The 21310-nt window shown below is 44.4% G+C and overlaps 1 protein-coding gene across 1 annotated transcript in view; it reads left to right on the plus strand.

Annotated features, from left to right (window-relative positions):
• The window catches only part of SGCB (sarcoglycan beta), a 41323-nt gene that overhangs the window by 14079 nt on the left and 5934 nt on the right, over window positions 1–21310 (plus strand). Inside the window, exons 3-5 of the mRNA XM_077477504.1 lie at window positions 249–434; window positions 2487–2678; window positions 19575–19706. Of these exons, the coding sequence (XP_077333630.1) occupies window positions 249–434; window positions 2487–2678; window positions 19575–19706 (510 nt within the window). The remainder of the gene's footprint in view (window positions 1–248; window positions 435–2486; window positions 2679–19574; window positions 19707–21310) is intronic.

Below are 21310 nucleotides of genomic sequence, written 5' to 3' on the forward strand. Positions count from 1 at the left end.
ATTCACATCATTCAGATATCCCCACTCAAAGTCAATGACAATGTAGGACATCCTTGGGCTGGAGGTGGTTAGATGACGAAAACACTATTTTACTTTACAGTAAGTTTATAGAGTATATGCTCACATATCTCTTCCCAAATTCTACACTAAGCTTGGAATTGTTTTGTTAAATTCATAATGGAGTAGTATATGAGAAATATTACACATTTTATTAGTACATGCAATAACCTAGTTCTCTTTTTAACTAGATTACATTGGTTATTTGGGTTGTAATTCGTATTGGTCCGAATGGCTGTGAGAGCATGGAATTTCGTGACAGCGGTTTGCTCCGATTTAAACAAGTATCAGACATGGGAATCATCCATCCTTTATACAAGAGTACTGTGGGAGGACGGCGTAATGAAGACCTTGTGATCACTGGCAACAACCAGCCTGTAAGTTGAAGGAGAGCTGCTTGTTAATTAGATATACATGTGAAAGAGGGCAGAGACAATATAATTCCAAGTTTAACATAGGTCATTGGGGCGAAGCTGGTCCAGACTGATGATTTCCTTGCCTGAATGTTCTGGCAGCTGTAATAGGCTGTAGTAGCATTAGCTACATAAAGTATTCCAGTATACTTTAAAGAATAAAGTGTTCCAGCAGCAGTATGAGACACTTCCTCTTTGCTGTGGGATATAGATCAAGTCGGTCTTAGTATGTCTCCCCATTCAGCAGAAGCTTTGAATTTTTATCAATGAATACAAGGCTTCCTCTGATTGGCCGAGGTAGAGATTGTGATGTCATCCACTCACCTCTTCACCTCGGCCAATCAGAGGAAGCCTTTTATTCATTGATAAAAAATACAAGGCTTCTCCTAATATGTGGGGAATGTGCTAAGACCAACTTGATCTATATCTAGTAGCAGAGAAGAATGGTCTCATACTGCTGCCGGCACACACAGCAGCTTACTATATGTAACTGATTCTACTACAGCCTTACTGTTTTGGTGAGGAAATAATGTATCGCTATTTAAAGTGATTATAGGCCTGAAATTTACTTTAATGCGAATAACCTATGCGTTAAAGAATCATATGTCTTTGTTTAGTTGCTACATATGCAATCGTGGGAACTTTATTTCCCATATATATTTTACATATACAAGCTCTGTTTAGTAGTATTGCTGCACAGAAATTGTGCCTTGCTGATCTTCTTATCTCCCTGCAAGTTTATCAGACATTTTCTAACTGAAATCAATGGACTGAAAGCTGTTTCTAATGACATTAAACAGCTTTGGTGCTCCTACTAGCAATAGACCAATACAATTTAAGCACTCGTGGAAGAAAATTGCCCTCCTGCAGCACTATTGTGTTATGCTGACGGGGGCCTTCCCTGCCGGGACAACACAATGATCACTGCAGGCAGCTATAGCCACCAACAGCAATTACAATAAATAAAACTGACAGGCTTACTCAGAAAAGACTCAGGAATTTAGTGTAGTTTTCCTGACTCCCATAGCTGGTTATTAACTGAACAGATAAAGCAGAATAAGGGATTTGACAGTTTTATGTGAAATTATGGAGTCTGACTTATTCTATTTAGTGTAAAAAAAAAACAATTGAGTACAGTCTAGGATACCTCTTTATTTGCACTAATCTCCAGATTTTCAGGACAAGCTTTCAGGGTCTACCCTCTTCTTCAAGGTCCAAGCAATTGTTTTTGTTATAAGTGCACCAATATCGCTACAATCACAGTAATTAAGGCTACTTTCACACCGAGGCGCTTTACAGGCGCTATAACGCTAAAAACAGCGCCTGCATAGCACCTTGAAAGACCCTCTCCTCTCACTCCAATGTGAAAGCCCAAGGGTGTGAAAGCCCGGAGCGGTGTGCTGGCATTTTTGCAGCTCTGAAATCAATGGGCAGTGGCGCAGAACGTCCGGCAAAGCGCCACTTTTTTAACCCTTTTAACCACCACAAGCGGCCGAAAAACCTCTGCAAAAACTACGGTAAAGAGCCTCTAAAAATAGCAACTATTTACCGCCGATGCCCCAGTGTGAAAGTAGCCTAAGTGTAAAGTTGCTTATGGTAGATGCTTGCAGATGAGGGGACAGCTGAAGTGTGACGCCTACGTCTTGCTTACTCTCTCTGTCAGTACAGTAGGCATTCAAACTACGGATGTACACCATCATCCATAGAAAAACCCAGAAAAAAACAGTAAGCTGATAGGTTACTGATTATTTTAAAGTGTGGGGTGATATCACTGTGTCAGCATCAGCTTGCTCTCACCGGTTATTTTTATGTAATTGCACAAATAGTTTTTTTGTTAACATCCCTAGAAAGCAAAAGTGTCCTTTAAATTTGTTTTATATAGTAAAATAATATATAAAAACTACCGTATATATCCCAGTGAAGTTTTAATTATGGTTCCTTTATTATTGTACTCATTACCAAAAAGCAATGCAGAAACTGGGTGCACATATACAATTGTTATTTTTCTGATTGCAGGTGATTCTTCAACAAGGTTCAACAAAACTTAGTGTGGGAAAAAGCAAGACCTCCATTACCAGCGACTTAGGCATGGAATTTGTGGACCCAAGAACTCAGAACACTTTGTTCAGCACAGATTATGAGAAACATGAATTTCATTTACCCAAGGGCGTGAAGACCTTAAATGTTCAGAAAGCATCTACAGAAAGGGTAATGTATTTTGTTTCTAATATATTAATCACTTTCTGCTCACAACCTAAAGGTAACTTAAAGCATAATGCTTTAAGGGAACATAAACCCACTGTACATTTCCTTTTGGAACTAGGAACCTACAGAGACCATGCTGTCACTGGCAGCTCAGTCTCAATTACTCCGATTGGTTCCTGATCATGTGATCACAGCAGCCAATCATAATGATGGCCAGATGGGTATATATCAGGGATATGCAATTAGCAGACTTCCAGCTGTTGTAAAACTACAAGTTCCATCATTCCTCTTCCTCTGGGTGTCATGCTTGTGGCTGTCAGAGTCTTGCTATGCCTCATGGGATTTGTAAAATACACTCAAAATAACACTGCGCTGCCTAAAAGCTCTTAAAATAAGCAAACCCAAGCAGCTAACACAACAAACAGATACATTTGTTTTTAAAAGTAAATAAGTGTATAAAGTGCAGCGCTAAGGATGATAGTCTGGTTAGAACATGTCAGGACCCCCAGACATATAAACCTACATGAAATGATACTGTAGTGAACTGGTGGCCTATACTTAAAAAATATGAAATAAAATACCCAAAGACCTCACAACCGCTGGTCAGAAGTCGAAAAACTATGGTTGGCCCCCGACACACCCTAATAGCATGCTCTGGAGTGCGGCGACATCGGTCCCCCAGTCCCGACTGTTGGAATCTATGTCCCACCTGCCACGCCTCTGGCGTAAGCTTTCTAAAGACTTTGGCCTGGCCTCGGACAAATCGCTCCTGACTTCCTTTTTAGGCAACCCCCAGGTGCCAGATAGCCTATCCCACCAGATGTCACACCCCTGGTCTTCCCGAAACCTCTTCCACCTGGGGGCCCTCGTGGACCCCAGGTCGCAGAGACTTCTGTCTTATGAGGACCTCCAAGCCAAACACGGCCTCCCCCATCAGGGATTCTATAGCTATCTGCAAATACGTCACTTTGCCCAGACCATATCCTCCGACCTCCGCTTCTCTCCGCCTACCTCATTTGAAAATGTTATTCTAGCGGGCACAGCCCAGAGAGGGATGATCTCAGACATCTACAAAATACTTAATGCATTTCCTATGGGCTCCAAAGGCAAACATGCATACATGCTTAAATGGGAGGGGGCACTGGGTGAAGTGCTTACGGAGGAGCAATGGCGGATGATATGGTCACATGCATCCAAAAGCTCCATGTGTACACTATATCGGGAAAACGCATACAGAATTTTATTCTTCTGGTACATGACCCCGGACGTTCTTCATGCCATATACCCCTCTGCAACAGACAGGTGCTGGCGTTGCCGGGAGCACAAGGGCACCCTCCTACACATTTATTGGCAGTGCCCCCGTATAGTCCCTTTTTGGAAGGAGGTCCTACATCTCCTGACCAGCATTCTGGACCATCCGCTGGACTTGACTCCTAAAACTTTTTTGCTTGGTGTCCCCGTCCCCAAACTGTCAAAGCCGTTGCAAAAACTAACTCGACACATCCTGACGGCAGCACGGTGTCTTGTGGCCCTGCACTGGAAAAAGACACAGCCCCCTACCCTGGACACGCTACATGTCAGAATCAGGGACGTGGAACTAATGGAAAAGATGACCGCCAGGATACAGGACCGGTTGGAGGCGCATGATGTGGTTTGGAGTCTCTGGAACCTCAGGGAAGGCCGGACCTGACAGACACACGGAACGTTTACGGTGACTACCCCCCCACCTCTCTCTTCCCCCTCTTCTCTTTTCTTTAACACTTTTAGTACCCCCCTCTTTTCCCAGCTTCTGGCTCTTCTCTCACTTCTCTCTTTTTCTTCCAAACTCTCCCAGGAACATATGTTTAATAATGTTATATACTAGTATACAGCACTTTAAGACGGCACCTGCTGTCTCCACAAGTTGTTCTTCACTAGACAAAGAGATTTGAGGATTAGTTTTGTGTCGATTGATCTTTAACTTTTTATTTACGTTTGAGAATGATCCTAATGCCTGTGGACAGCACTCCCTGGCCTAGTTCATACCTACTCCAAGTGGCTATACCCCACAGGCCGGTGTGCACTTATTGTTTGCTAACTTTCTGTTTCTGGCTTCACCATTGTTACATTGAAGTGTAGGACATGTACTGCTTGATATTATACAAATAAAATGTTATTTGACAAAAAAAAAATATCAAATAAAATTACAAAACTATGTGATAATATCAAATTCAAAATTACAGAGTGTAATTAGTGATACACATTAATGACCCGTGCAGATATTAACATTTCACATATGTAAACCTGAAGCTGGGCTAGTGATGAACCTGTACAGAAAGCCTAATTAATACAACATAGATAAGCATAAAGCATGTGAAAAAAAGTATTTAGGTGAAAAAGTTGAATGTGCAAGGAAATCCCACGTGGATGGATATGAGCGTTTCTTCAAAACCTCAAAGAAGAGAAGTATGTTGACGCACAATTGCTACTCTGACAGTCCCACCACCTATGAAGATGTGAGCTTACCGAATAGCTCAGACCCAAACGAACGTACGTTCTATGAGTCAAAAGAGCTTAGAAGTGTCAGCTGGCAACCTGGGATGCGATATCTGGAACTGCGTCCACGAACCTTTCAAAAGGGGTCCGTCTCCACACAGGGATCCAATTTCAACCGAAATAGTGGGAGAGGATAGAGAAGACCATATAGCGTAATTCCATATAACAACGACAATTTATTAAAAAGTAACACATTACATTTTAAATGTTTCATGCGCCTGTAAAAGGTATATATATTGGCGGCAGTGGAGTTCCCCCGGCGCGTTTCGTCTCCATAAACTTTGTCTGGGGTGTCCCTCCACTGCAGCCTTACTTACATTTATAGACATAATAGACCCCTCTAATGAGAATCCAGCTGATGGTGTCACCGTTTGATTATGCCGCCTACTTCCGGGTAACGCCAAAATGCCCGACCGCCGTGCGATCCACGTCTCAGTATCATATTACGTTCGGAATACCGGAACTTCCAGTCGTTATGCGTTACAACCCTCTATAGCGTCCGAACGGCATAATGTAACATCCGATCGGTATGCGTTCCACCTACACCCAGCTGTATACCAAGCCTCGATGTGGAAACAACAAGATACATTTCTATAAGGAAAGAACTATGATCGTATACCAAGCCTCAGTATGAAACCTGGCTTGCGTTCCGACGGCATATACATACCAAACCCCAATATGAAAACTGGCTTGCGTTATGATAGTGTATCCATGTCCGGGCTTACATATTAAACTTTACTGAACTAAAATTTAATTAAAAAACGTAATTAAAATAATGTTAGCACTAATGGACCCTCGGCTGTAATCCAGGCCCCCAAAGGGACCCTACAATGATATGCAGATTGCAAACAACTTATTGCCAAAATCGCATTAGACACCAGTCAAGTACGTAGAACGTAATATGATACTGAGACGTGGAATGCATGCCAGACAGCCATTTTGGCGTTACCCGGAAGAAGGCGGCATAATCGAACGGTGACACTATCAGCTGGATTCTCATTAGAGGGGTCTATTATGTCTATAAATGTAAGTAAGGCTGCAGTGGAGGGACACCCCAGACGAAGTCTATGGAGACGAAACGCGTCGGGAGGACTCCACTGCCACCAATATATATACCTTTTACAATCGCTTGAAACACTTTTAAAATATGTGTTACTTTTTAATAAATTGTCCTTGTTATATGGAATTACGCTATATGGTCTTCTCTATCCTCTCCCACTATTTCGGTTGAAATTGGATCCCTGTGTGATGACGGACCCCTTTTTGAAAGGATCGTGGACGCAGTTCCAGATATCGCATCCCAGGTTGCCAGCTGACACTTCTAAGCTCTTTTGACTCGTAGAACGTACGTTTGTTTGGGTCTGAACTATTCGGTAAGCTCACATCTTCATAGGTGGTGGGACTGTCACAGTAGCGATTGTGCGTCAACATACTTCTCTTCTTTGAGGTTTTGAAGAAACGCCCATATCCATCCACGTGGGATTTCCTTGCACATTCAACTTTTTCACCTAAAGACTTTTTTTTACATGCTTTATGCTTATCTATGTTGTATTAATTAGGCTTTCTGTGCAGGTTGATCACTAGCCCAGCTTCAGGTTTACATATGTGAAATGTTAATATCTGCACGGGTCATTAATGTGTATCACTAATTACACTCTGTAATTTTGAATTTGATATTATCACATCGTTTTGTAATTTTATTTGATATTTTTTTAGTATAGGCCACCAGTTCACTACAGTATCATTTCATGTAGATTTATATGTCTGGGGGTCCTGACATGTTCTAACCTGACTATCATCCTTAGCGCTACACTTTATACACTTATTTACTCATGGGATTTGTAGTTCTGCAACAGCTGGAGGTCCGCTAATTGCATATCCCTGGTATATATTAACAAACAAGCTTGTGGTTATGGACCACTAGTACAGACAAAGTGTTGTGTGTGGGTATTAAATCTTGCCCTCTGTACTGAGAAACATATGCTGAATGCCATTTTTAAATCCTCCTGCAAATTATAGTTGTCAATCATGCTTCAGTATTTTGACCTAGTAACCCAGAATGAGAATGCACATAATGAATTCTGATTTCATTCTAAATGTACTGATTTGCCTATTGGTTTAGGGTGAGTGATTTAAGGTCCATTCACATGGGCAAATGCATATTTTCTGTATAAAAGCAGGTTCTCTCTGGCAGAAGATCCTGCGTAAAATACTCACATTTAGACTTGTTTAGACAGCATTTTGGCACATACAATGCTTTTTAAATGAATGTCTATACTGTAGATATGCACATAAAATCTGCAGATCTGTGCATCCCTTTTTTGCGTTCTTCTGGGATCAAGTGGCAGGCCTCCGGATAAGGCGCCGCTTTTAGAAGGAGGTCAGCCTCCTTTTCCTTTGGAAGGGTTCATTGTAAAATTTGAAACCCACCAAATCGCTTGGAATCACCTAATAAATGTAAAGTTTCTATTCTTTTCCTGTAGTTTTCCTTGTAGAGCTTGTATGGAAAATAGAGACATAGAAAAGTGACAGCAGAAAAAAACATTTTTTCCTGTGTATAAATAGATTTTTGTCCCAAGCATGTTTTTTTTTTTGTTTGAAGCCATTTACTGTTGACTGGCTTACTAAGGCCTTATTCACACTTGACTAAATTACTGCTGCTCAACAAACGGTCTTATAGCATTTGTATGGCATTAGTATGGGCGTCAATGAGCTTTAGAATGGGGCATTTTACAAGCGTTAAACACTCCCTAAATGTTCTATGTGCGGTTTAATAGCATTTGATGAGCATTAAAACTGCTCCACAATGGAAAGTGACTACTTTTAACGTGACGCAACCGCACCAATACCGCACCCAAAACACCTGCCAGAGCATTTGTGGAGTGTTACCATAGACTTGAATGGGAGGTTGTTGAAGGGCTTAAAATGTCTCCTGACTTGACACGAGGCTTCAATTTTGAAGCGACGCAATGCTAGCGCTTAGTGAGAACAGCACAATGTGCTGTCTATTATATCTTGTGCATAAGCGTTTGAGGGGTGTTTTTAATACCTCTCAAATGCCTGCTCTTAATGCCATTGTGAACTAAGCCTAATTCTGCTGGAAGTTTATTCCAACCATTTACTATCCTTTTAGTAAAATAATACTTTGAACTTTGCTTTAGCTAGTTTAAGGTCATGTCCCCGTATTCTTGATTTTGGTTTCATAATGAAAAAACTGGCCTCCTGAACTTATTCACCCCCTTGATGTATTTAAAAGTTTAATAACTTGTAGCATTCTATCATCTGCCTTTTACTTCATCACCAGCATTCTTCATATTTAAGCCAGCCATGTATGGATCGAAATTCATTCAGTTCAACAGGGACCGAATTTTGGCCCATATATGGGCAGGGTGGTTGTACCGAAGTCGATCTACAAGCAGCCCGCTGGGTTTGTCCCGATTGACCACTGCTACCGGCTATAGTGTGTATACTGACGGTGGGGAAGTCTCCTCGCTGTCAAAATACAATAGCTCAGAAGGGAGGATTCAGATGCGTGGATGCAGGAATAGGTCATTTTTTTTTTCATTCAACGCTCTGCTTGAATGAAAAAAAAAAAAAAAAAGAATAATGTAGGTTCTGGTTGCACGAAAAAAAAAAAAATTTATGGCTGGCTATAGACCGAAATTGTTCAGCAGGAATTTCGATCCATCTAGGGGCAGGCTGGTTATACTGAAGTCTATCCATCAATCAACTTCAATACACCAAGCCTGTCAGGTTTTTTTCTTGCAATTACCGCCAGCAGCTAAAGCGACCAGGAGTGATCATTGTATTCTGTAGGTGGGGAAGGCTCCCCATGATCCTTCAGCAGAACACAATCTCACTGCAGGAAGGATTCAAGCTATTTTCTTTCCTTCAACCCATAATGTTTGGACTGCCTTAGTGTGTCATAGTGATGGACGAACTTCCGACGGGACGTTTCGCGAAAGCGAAATGCGAACGGACCCAAACGTTCGCGAAACCGAACGTTCGCCGCGGGCCCCATTGACTTCAATGGGAGGCGAACTTTGCAAACCTTCATGTCGAATTTGCGGCCACGTGGTAATTATTAGGGGGTAAAACGTAGTCCCACCATCTGGACAATGACATAATACATGTATGAGGTGAATTTGGGATCGATAACTACAAGCATTTTTATTTTATTTGGGAAATTGTTCTAACAATTCAGGACTATGGAGCTAATGAAGGCAATGGAGGAGAGGGAAGGTCAGGGACCAGGGTAGGCAAAGAAGAGGGTGCAGGAGATGATCACCAGCAGCGTGACATACCGGAATGACACATGCACCGTGATAGAGGCATCTGACAGCAGCACCGTAATACAGAGCGCTGACAGCAGCACCGTGACATACAGCGCTGACAGCAGCACCGTGACATACAGCGCTGACAGCAGCACCGTGACATACAGCGCTGACAGCAGCACCGTGACATACAGCGCTGACAGCAGCACCGTGACATACAGCGCTGACAGCAGCACCGTGACATACAGCGCTGACAGCAGCACCGTGACATACAGCGCTGACAGCAGCACCGTGACATACAGCGCTGACAGCAGCACCGTGACATACAGCGCTGACAGCAGCACCGTGACATACAGCGCTGACAGCAGCACCGTGACATACAGCGCTGACAGCAGCACCGTGACATACAGCGCTGACAGCAGCACCGTAAGCAGCCCCAGGAGGAAGTCAGCACAGCACAGGGATGGTGTGATCCCCTCATAATAAGAACCCCCAGGAGGAAGTCAGCACAGCACAGGGATAGTGTGATCCCTTCATAATAAGAACCCCCAGGAGGAAGTCAGCACAGCACAGGGATATCATAAGCAGCCCCAGTAGAAATATGACACCGCTCAACCTCTTCAAAGAGGAGGGTAGGGGCATATAGTACGGTGTGCTTTTTTGGGTCAAGGAAGTGAGCCAAATGAATTAAGAAGGTCTGTGTGCTTGATTAAAAAAATAGTTTATAGACATATACATGGTCTACTGGTCACATGTGTTGAATTCCTCCGAGATCCATGCCTCATTCATTTTTAGAAATGTGAGGTAGTTAACACTGTGGTGAGCTAGGCGAGTACGCTTATCGGTCACAATCCCCCCTGCTGCGCTGAACGTCCTTTCGGACAGGACACTGGATGAGGGGCAAGCCAACAGTTCGATTGCAAATTGGGCAAGCTCTGGCCAGAGGTCAAGCCTGCCCACCCAGTAGTCTAGGGGTTCATCACTCCTCAGAGCGTCCACATCGGCCGTTAACCCAATGTAGTCGGACACCTGACGGTCTAGGCGTTCCCTGATGCTGGATCCGGATGACACCTGTCGATGGGTCGGCTGAAAGAATGACCTCATATCCGAAGTCACCAACACATCTTCAAACCGGCCTCTTCTTGCAGGCGCTGTTGGATTGGTACCCGCAAATCCTTCTCTGGGAGTGGGAATTGCTCCTCTGCCAGCGCACGCAAAAGCAGAATGCAGCATTTCTCGAAGCAAGGCCTGGAAGTGCTGCATTCTGACAGCCCTCTGCGACGGCGGTAACATTTCCGCCATTTTGTGTTTGTACCGGGGGTCTAAGTACGTTGCCACCCAGTACTGGTCCTTGACCCTCATGCTTTTTATACGGGGGTCCCTATTAAAACACTGGAGCATGAAGGCCCCCATTTGCACTAAAGTGGAAGCGGTGTGGTGGCCTGGCTCCTGCTCATCATCCAGGATAATGTCGTCCTCTTCATTCTCCTCTCCCCATCCTCGCACAACAGGGATCCCAGAAAGGTTTAAAGCATGCTCTTCTTGCTCCTGCTCATCCGCCCCGGCACCATCCTCCTCTGACTCCTCATCAGACTCCTGTTGTTGACTTGTCTCAGATAGAGTAGCCCCCCCTGGGAATTCATCCAGCATTGCGACTTCCTCATCTTCCCGCTCCTGCTCCTCCACAGCCTGATCAATGACACGACGCAATGCACGCTCCAGAAAGAAGGCATAAGGTACCATGTCACTGATGGCGCCATGGCTGCGACTGACCAGTTTGGTGATCTCCTCAAATGGCCGCAGAAGTCTGCATGTGTCGCGCATGAGCAGCCACTGGCGCGGTGAAAAAAAACCCAGCTCCCCAGAACCGTTTCTTTCGCAGAGTTCATACAGGTAGACGTTAACTGCACGTTTCTGCTGGAGCAGCCTATCAAGCATATAGAAGGTTGAGTTCCATCGCGTCGGGCAATCGCAAATAAGACGTCTGACCGGCAGATGGTGTCGCCGCTGAATGTCAGCAAGGCGAGCCATGGCCGTGTAAGATCTTCTGAAATGGGCCGAGATTTTCCTTGCCTGCCGCAAGATGTCCTGGACCCCAGGGTATTTGACAAGGAATCGCTGCACGACCAAGTTTAAGACGTGTGCCATGCACGGCACGTGCGTGATTTTGCCCTGTTTCAATGCGCTAAGCAGATTGGCACCGTTGTCACACACCACTTTACCAACTGTCAAATTGAGCGGTGTTAGCCACTCATCTGCCTGTGAACGCAAAGCTGAAAGGAGTGCCGGGCCAGTGTGGCTCTTTGCTTCCAGGCACAACAGACGCAGCACGGCATGGCAACGTCTCACCTGGCATGTGGAATAGGTTCTGGGGAGCTTGGGCGGTGCAGTGGAAGAGACGCTAGCAGCGGAAAAGGAGGAGGCAGCTGAGGAGGAGAGGGAGGAGGATGGAGTAGGAGGAGGAGAAGAAGAGTCAGGCCTGCATGCAATCCGTGGCGGTAAAACCAAATCTACACGGGTGCCACGGGTTACATGCTTGACGGCCGTCAGAAGGTTCACCCAGTGGGCAGTAAAACTGATATACCTTCCCTGCCCGTGTTTGCTAGACCACGTGTCTGTGGTCAGATGTATCTTGGCACCGACACTGTGTGCCAGAGATACATTCACTTGCCGCTGAACATGGCCATATAGCTCTGGGATGCCCTTCTCTGAGAAATACTTCCTTCCTGGGACCTTCCATTGTGGTGTTCCAATGGCCACAAATTTGCGAAAGGCCTCCGAGTCCACCAGTTTATATGGCAGTAGTTGGCGGGCTATGAGTTCTGACAAGCCAGCCGCCAACCGTTGGGCAAGAGGGTTATCCGGCGTCATCATTTTTTTACGCTCAAACATTAGGCCCACGGAAGCCTGCCTTTTTGCAGAAAAATGTGAGCTTGGCGTGATGGAAGGTGGAGTGGAGGACAATTGTGAGGAGAGAGGAGAAGGAGAAGTAGAAGACGAGGCTGGACGGTGAGAGCCTGCAGTGTGGCTTTGTGTGTTCCGTTGCTCCCACTGGGCTCGGTGATGGCTGCTCATGTGCCTTCTTAAGGCGGTCGTCCCTAGGTGAGTATTGGGCTTACCGCGACTAACGCGTTGACTGCAAAGATTGCAGATGGCAACGCTATTGTCAGCAGCGGACACGTTAAAAAAAGCCCACACTGCGGAGCCATGTGCCGGTGTCCTGGGAGCGCCAGATGTGACCGTACATGGTCGATGACTCGCTCCTGATACATTTGCAGTCTGCTTTGTCCCTGCTGTGCAATGTAAGTCATTGCTGCTTCTCCTCCCTATCTGCTGGTCCATATCTCCCTCTGAACTCCCCTCCTCTTCCTCTCTTGTGGGCACCCACGTGACATCACTAGACACGTCATCATCAACGTCACCTTCCCCACCGCTATAAGTAGAGATCTCGGAGTAGGCAGCAACACCGGGGACCAACCTCCTCCTTGGGCTGATCTGGGTACTGGCGTCAGACTGCTGAGTAGCGCTTGTTGCTACCTCCTCTTCCTGATCCAATACCAAGAGTGGCTGCGCATCAGAAATGTCCTCTTGATATGGATCGGAAAATAATTCCAGTGACTCAAGCGGAAGGTATGTGGTGGTGGTGGTGGTGGTCGTGTTGTTGGTGGTAGTGTCTTTGGGGGTGCACATAGCAGAGAGTGAAGAAGAGGGTGCAGATCGAGAGGATGAGGAGGGTGCAGAAGAGTAAGGCTGAGCGAGCCACTCAACCAAGTCTGGTGCATCCTTTAAAGTAATTGAACGCACCTTCTGCAACTTCCCACTTTGGCTCAAGCCTGTTGCTCCTGCCCTACCCCTACCACCCCTGCGGAAGGGCCTGCCTCTTCCTCTGCCTGTCATTTTTTAAATGACCCTGTGACAAAACTCTTAGTCCCTATACCGATGAAGGACTGCTGCAGTATAGGGCAGCGGTCAGCAGTGGTGCACGTCAACCCTATCTATTGTGGACCGATAGCGGTCCTTACAGAACAGCAGACTGTGCCGCACTCAAGCCTATGTACCGTAGCACCCTATACCAAGTTACCAGTCCTTATAAGAACTTTTGTGGAACAAGCAGGTTGTGTGTTAGTGATTAGCAGACTGTACGTCAGTCCCTATACCGCTGAAGGACTGCTGCAGTATAGGGCAGCGGTCAGCAGTGGTGCACGTCAACCCTATCTATTGTGGACCGATAGCGGTCCTTACAGAACAGCAGACTGTACCGCACTCAAGCCTATGTACCGTAGCACCCTATACCAAGTTACCAGTCCTTATAAGAACTTTTGTGGAACAAGCAGGTTGTGTGTTAGTGATTAGCAGACTGTACGTCAGTCCCTATACCGCTGAAGGACTGCTGCAGTATAGGGCAGCGGTCAGCAGTGGTGCACGTCAACCCTATCTATTGTGGACCGATAGCGGTCCTTACAGAACAGCAGACTGTACCGCACTCAAGCCTATGTACCGTAGCACCCTATACCAAGTTACCAGTCCTTATAAGAACTTTTGTGGACCAAGCAGGTTGTGTATTAGTGTTTAGCAGACTGTACGTCAGTCCCTATACCGCTGAAGGACTGCTGCAGTATAGGGCAGCGGTCAGCAGTGGTGCACGTCAACCCTATCTATTGTGGACCGATAGCGGTCCTTACAGAACAGCAGACTGTACCGCACTCAAGCCTATGTACCGTAGCACCCTATACCAAGTTACCAGTCCTTATAAGAACTTTTGTGGACCAAGCAGGTTGTGTATTAGTGTTTAGCAGACTGTACGTCAGTCCCTATACCGCTGAAGGACTGCTGCAGTATAGGGCAGCGGTCAGCAGTGGTGCACGTCAACCCTATCTATTGTGGACCGATAGCGGTCCTTACAGAACAGCAGACTGTACCGCACTCAAGCCTATGTACCGTAGCACCCTATACCAAGTTACCAGTCCTTATAAGAACTTTTGTGGACCAAGCAGGTTGTGTATTAGTGTTTAGCAGACTGTACGTCAGTCCCTATACCGCTGAAGGACTGCTGCAGTATAGGGCAGCGGTCAGCAGTGGTGCACGTCAACCCTATCTATTGTGGACCGATAGCGGTCCTTACAGAACAGCAGACTGTACCGCACTCAAGCCTATGTACCGTAGCACCCTATACCAAGTTACCAGTCCTTATAAGAACTTTTGTGGAACAAGCAGGTTGTGTGTTAGTGATTAGCAGACTGTACGTCAGTCCCTATACCGCTGAAGGACTGCTGCAGTATAGGGCAGCGGTCAGCAGTGGTGCACGTCAACCCTATCTATTGTGGACCGATAGCGGTCCTTACAGAACAGCAGACTGTACCGCACTCAAGCCTATGTACCGTAGCACCCTATACCAAGTTACCAGTCCTTATAAGAACTTTTGTGGAACAAGCAGGTTGTGTGTTAGTGATTAGCAGACTGTACGTCAGTCCCTATACCGCTGAAGGACTGCTGCAGTATAGGGCAGCGGTCAGCAGTGGTGCACGTCAACCCTATCTATTGTGGACCGATAGCGGTCCTTACAGAACAGCAGACTGTACCGCACTCAAGCCTATGTACCGTAGCACCCTATACCAAGTTACCAGTCCTTATAAGAACTTTTGTGGAACAAGCAGGTTGTGTGTTAGTGATTAGCAGACTGTACGTCAGTCCCTATACCGCTGAAGGACTGCTGCAGTATAGGGCAGCGGTCAGCAGTGGTGCACGTCAACCCTATCTATTGTGGACCGATAGCGGTCCTTACAGAACAGCAGACTGTACCGCACTCAAGCCTATGTACCGTAGCACCCTATACCAAGTTACCAGTCCTTATAAGAACTTTTGTGGACCAAGCAGGTTGTGTATTAGTGTTTAGCAGACTGTACGTCAGTCCCTATACCGCTGAAGGACTGCTGCAGTATAGGGCAGCGGTCAGCAGTGGTGCACGTCAACCCTATCTATTGTGGACCGATAGCGGTCCTTACAGAACAGCAGACTGTACCGCACTCAAGCCTATGTACCGTAGCACCCTATACCAAGTTACCAGTCCTTATAAGAACTTTTGTGGACCAAGCAGGTTGTGTATTAGTGTTTAGCAGACTGTACGTCAGTCCCTATACCGCTGAAGGACTGCTGCAGTATAGGGCAGCGGTCAGCAGTGGTGCACGTCAACCCTATCTATTGTGGACCGATAGCGGTCCTTACAGAACAGCAGACTGTACCGCACTCAAGCCTATGTACCGTAGCACCCTATACCAAGTTACCAGTCCTTATAAGAACTTTTGTGGACCAAGCAGGTTGTGTATTAGTGTTTAGCAGACTGTACGTCAGTCCCTATACCGCTGAAGGACTGCTGCAGTATAGGGCAGCGGTCAGCAGTGGTGCACGTCAACCCTATCTATTGTGGACCGATAGCGGTCCTTACAGAACAGCAGACTGTACCGCACTCAAGCCTATGTACCGTAGCACCCTATACCAAGTTACCAGTCCTTATAAGAACTTTTGTGGAACAAGCAGGTTGTGTGTTAGTGATTAGCAGACTGTACGTCAGTCCCTATACCGCTGAAGGACTGCTGCAGTATAGGGCAGCGGTCAGCAGTGGTGCACGTCAACCCTATCTATTGTGGACCGATAGCGGTCCTTACAGAACAGCAGACTGTACCGCACTCAAGCCTATGTACCGTAGCACCCTATACCAAGTTACCAGTCCTTATAAGAACTTTTGTGGAACAAGCAGGTTGTGTGTTAGTGATTAGCAGACTGTACGTCAGTCCCTATACCGCTGAAGGACTGCTGCAGTATAGGGCAGCGGTCAGCAGTGGTGCACGTCAACCCTATCTATTGTGGACCGATAGCGGTCCTTACAGAACAGCAGACTGTACCGCACTCAAGCCTATGTACCGTAGCACCCTATACCAAGTTACCAGTCCTTATAAGAACTTTTGTGGAACAAGTGAGTTGTGAATGTTTAGCAGACTGCAGCAGAAGGGCAGCAGTCAAGTATAATATCCTTTCTATATTTGGAAGAAAGAATATTATACATGTACAAGCCTATTACTGTACCACTGATACCAGTCCTGAAAAGAACCTTTGTGGAACTAATAATAACAGCAAGTCTTTAAAATTACCCTCACTGCCTGACAACACTGCTTCCTTCCTGTCCCTATACAAATTGGCAAAAAAAGAGAACGATTAGTGGTTACTGGAACAGCTCTTTTGTGGACCTTGATAGTAACAGCTAATGATGATGATGATGATGATGATGATGAAAGACTAATCTGGCTGTCCCTGTAGCATACACCGTCCTTTCCCTTTCTCTAAACTAACAAAAGACACTCAGGCTGCTGCAAGAATCAGCAGCACAGCAAACCTATCAACACCTAACACCTATACCAGTCCTGAAAAGAACTTTTGTGTACCAAATAGCTAGTGGTTTATCTCTCCCTACTCCACACAGGAACCTGTCCCTATCGTAACAGAAGAAAGAATGTAAAATGGCCACCGGATCGGGTGTATTTATAGGTTAGGGGGAATGTACAAGTGTCCATGTGCTGTCATGTCTCAATTGGCTGTCCTGTATCACATGATAAACGTGTCACCAAAGGTTAAAGTTCTTGTATACATTAAACACGTAAGTCCGCCGCGGCGAACGACGGAAAAAGGCGTTCGAACGTGCGGACCGCGAATGTCGGAAATTCGCCGCGAAACGACCGCCGGGCGAAACGTTCGTCCATCACTAGTGTGTCATACTATTAAAGGGCAGGTGAAAGCATTCTGAAATTGTTATTCCCTGAAACAAATAATTCCTGTATAACTCGTACATTCCTTCATTCATTCACTCATACATTATATTTATGTTTTTAATATAATTATATTGTATATTTTACTTAAATCAACAATTACAATATTTACAATTAATTATTACAATAAATTGAACTGCAGACAAAAGGCCATGGTATAATCCAGTTATGAGTTCAATAAAAAAGATGATAAATGTATTGTAAATTAGAGCTATTAAAAGTACCTGAATCTCTGTCTCTCTCTCTCTCCATATCATTCTACTGATAGCAGCACTCTTTGTAAAGGGGAGGATCAGCAGGCCAGCCAGTTAGGATGTATTGCATTGCACATTGCTACTCATTTGAGAGCTTCCTGACAGGAGGAAAAAGCAGAAACCCAAACTCATCAATGTCTGGAAACCCCTTCATTTCCCACAGATAGGGCAGGACCAGATCAAGGTCCAGGCTGTATTGTTTAGCTTCTGTATATATTGTCTGCAGAGTGGTCTTAGAGGGTACAGGTCCTGGCTCTGATAATTAGCAGGGGTGTCTGGATCACTAGACAGATGCTTTGCCTAGTAACATAGTTATATAGTTAGTCTTTTTTATGTAATCTACCGAGATGGAGCTCATATATGAAGGTACCTTACTTTTTGCAGAGTGCTCTTTTTTCCAGGCACAATGAGTTGCACTGTGTCTTTTGCAATGATCTTGCAGCAAACAGCTGTCCTCCAAGTTTACTATGAGGACCATTTATGTCTTTTATACAAAGTGACCATATCCACCCTTTGATTGACTCTTCTCAAGGATTATGTCTCTCTCAAGTCTTTTTTTTTAATTCAAGGAAATATCTTGCTGATTCCTCAAGCTGTATATTAACATAACATGCTTCTATTAAGTGTATAATTAGCTGTGTATTTAAGAGTTTGCCTGGAGTTCAGTTTTAATAAGCACATTTGCAGCTTGAATGTCATTTTATAGTGTTATCTAACATAGAAAGACTGAGAACTATTGATCTAAACCAGAACAAATTATTTGGAGTTAATACAATTTTTCTTGTCCCCTTTCAACCGGGTGATCCGATCAGGGTTGCCTGTCAGTTTTTCAGGTGGACCTGATCAGAAGCTTCATGTTAGTCTATGGGTGGCTGGATATAAGCAGGCTTGTGCCTGTTTCCATCCAAATACCTCCGAGTCTGTCTGGGTTCAGAAAAGAAAAAAAAGATTAAAAAAAGTTTCCTTTCCATATTTTCTGACCTAAATATGATGGACTGAATAAATGTATTTGGATGTAAATGGCCTCCCATAGGTCTAATATGAGTCCAGAAAGACTCATTATTTACATGCACCAAAAAAATGAATGGACGTGGATGTCACAAAAGTGAGTGTTCAATTCTGCTATTATTCAGCAGGAAATGTTCATGGATCCCCTCCTGATTGGACCAAACACAGGAAAGGGGCCTTAAGCCCCATATACACTATCAGATTTTCTGCAGATTTTTTTTCCTTCAGGTTTACCAAAACTATATAATATGAGGTCAATCCTTAGGAGTTTAAATGTGTGTGGAATCAGGCAGGCCCTTGCACTACATGGTTTTGGTAAATCTGAAGACAAAAATCAGCAGAAAATCTGATAGTGTGTATGGAGCTTTAGACTTTCAGTATTATAGACTTAAAAAATAAAGCTCCATGCACACTGGACGTTAAAATAAGGTTATAAAAACCACCAGTAGCTTTGCGGTGAGTTTCTTAACGTTTTTTAACGGTTTTGCAATAGCGTTTTTTTTTTTTCAGTGGATCAAAAATGTTAAAAACCGTTGGTGAGCCACGTTTTTGAGCATTTATCAACATTTATGAGCGTTTCCCGTTTTTTGTGGTCAGAAAAACAACTCCTGAACGTGATTTTATGGCGTTCAGAAGACAGCCCATAAACGCCACTGCTGATAAACATCCAAAAACTTCCATGTGTGCATGGATACATAGGATAACATAGAGGGGAGTTTATGGGCTGTTAAACAAAAAAATGCCCAAACTGCCAAAAACAGCCGTTTACGAGCTTCAGTGTGCATGGAGCCTAAGGCAGGCCATACACGATTCCCGCTGGTTAGAAAATCAAATGAATGTTTTTAAAACAAAACATTTTTGCAAAATTCTACTAACTAGAGTATGGCCAGCTATAGTTTTAACATATAAGATGCTTACAGTGGAAAAAAAAAAATCTATATGCAAGTTTTTGGTTTTATTCCAGACTTCAATCTCTCAGTGGAAATATTTGTTGTTATCTTTATTTTTCAGATTACCAGCAGTGCAAGCAGCGATCTTAAAATCAATGTGGATGGGCATATCACCGTGCGTGGTAATGAAGGAGTTTTCATCATGGGAAAGACCATAGATTTTCGAACAGGTGGAAATATTGTGCTAAAAGCAGTAAGTACTGCTTAATTGTCATTCTGTCTTGCGTGGTATATTTGGTATATTAACTTTTCTACATTCTTGCAGTAGGGAAACTCTTGTTCTGGAAAGCAAAAGAGCCTAGTGCTCCAAGAGATCAAAATAGTATTAGTTAATAGCAAATCATTTTCTAGCAGAATGTTTACAAAGTAGCTGAAGCACTGTTCAGGAGAATGTAGTTTATCAATTAGATATTGAAGGTGAAGTCAAAGAAAGATGAAGTAATTCGTCCCTGTCATTTCCCCAAGCACTGATCTCCAGATACTTCCAGATTTTCCAAGTTGTGTAATTACTCAAGGTTTATGCAACTGTAATATTAGATGACAGGGTAGGGAATTAAAATGTTTGTCCAGCTGCTTTTGGATAGAGTGGGAAAGCATTATAACCCCCGTTGAGTATTTACTTCTATCCTGGGCTCCATTAGAAAGATTTTCCCCCACTTCCTGTCCTGCTGACAATATTTTACCAAACAGGAAGTGAGGGAAAGTCTACAAAAGCAACACAGACAGAAAAAAAAATGTTTTTCTTTAGCAGAGTAGGGGAAAGTTAGAACCCCCTTTAGATTTGCACTTCTTTCTGTGTCGCTGTTGCAAATACAACCCCCCTCCCCCCCCTCACTTTTTTGTCTGATAGAAACCATTATCAGCTGGTCCAAAAGTGAGGGAAAAGCTCCCAAATGGAACCCAAAATAGCTCTGAGGGCAGACAGAGCTTCTCATTCCCCACTCTATCCAAAACTAAAAACAACATACTTTTTGTTAGACTCACACTGTACTCACCTTTTGTATGCAGTAAAATGTTTACCTTATATCCTTTTGCTTGTCTTTCTCCATTAATTGTAGTCAACATTCGTGTTAATATTCTTGATATATAGACACAGTTGGTTTACTAAAAGCAACTAGGCTGTTCACTTTGAAAGTGAATTTTCCCCAGAGCTTAGTGAATGTGGTGAAATTTCATTTTTAAAATAATATCCAATCACATGCAAGGAAAAAAGAGCATTTTGCTTGCACATGATTGGATGAGTGTTTTCATTCTCTAAGCTCTGAGGAATAATTCCCTTGCAAAGTGAACAGACAATTTGCCTTTAGTAAATCAACCCCATGAACTGCTGTGCCATTGCATGTTTTCTGTAGAAAACTGTTAATGACCGTAGTGTGCTATGCAGAAGTACATAACGGCGCAGAGAGGGCTAATGATATATATATATGGTGCAGCTAGTAGTCTGGTTTCAGTTTAGTGTTGTTAGATGAATACAATTAGGATGCCAAGGTCGTTTATGGACTGTAAGGCCATGGAGTAAGCAAATAGGAACATTGTACCGTATATACTCGAGTATAAGCCGAGATTTTCAGCCTCTTTTTTGAGGCTGAAAGTGCCCCCCTCGGCTTATACTCGAGTCATCGCTGTCTGCCCGCTCGATCAGCGTGTCGAGCAGACAGACAGCGGCCATTCTATTCAAAAGCCGCGCCTCCGGCTCCGCCTTCGCCTGTGATAGGCGGAACACTGAATTTCCCAGCAGCCTGTGTTCCGCCTATCACGGACATCGTATCATCCTCGTACTACGGACGAGGATGATAC

The sequence above is a fragment of the Lithobates pipiens genome, unplaced genomic scaffold (assembly GCF_037356315.1).
Source record: "Lithobates pipiens isolate NorthernLeopardFrog02 unplaced genomic scaffold, aLitPip1_a1.2 Scaffold_13, whole genome shotgun sequence".
NCBI lineage: Eukaryota > Metazoa > Chordata > Amphibia > Anura > Ranidae > Lithobates > Lithobates pipiens.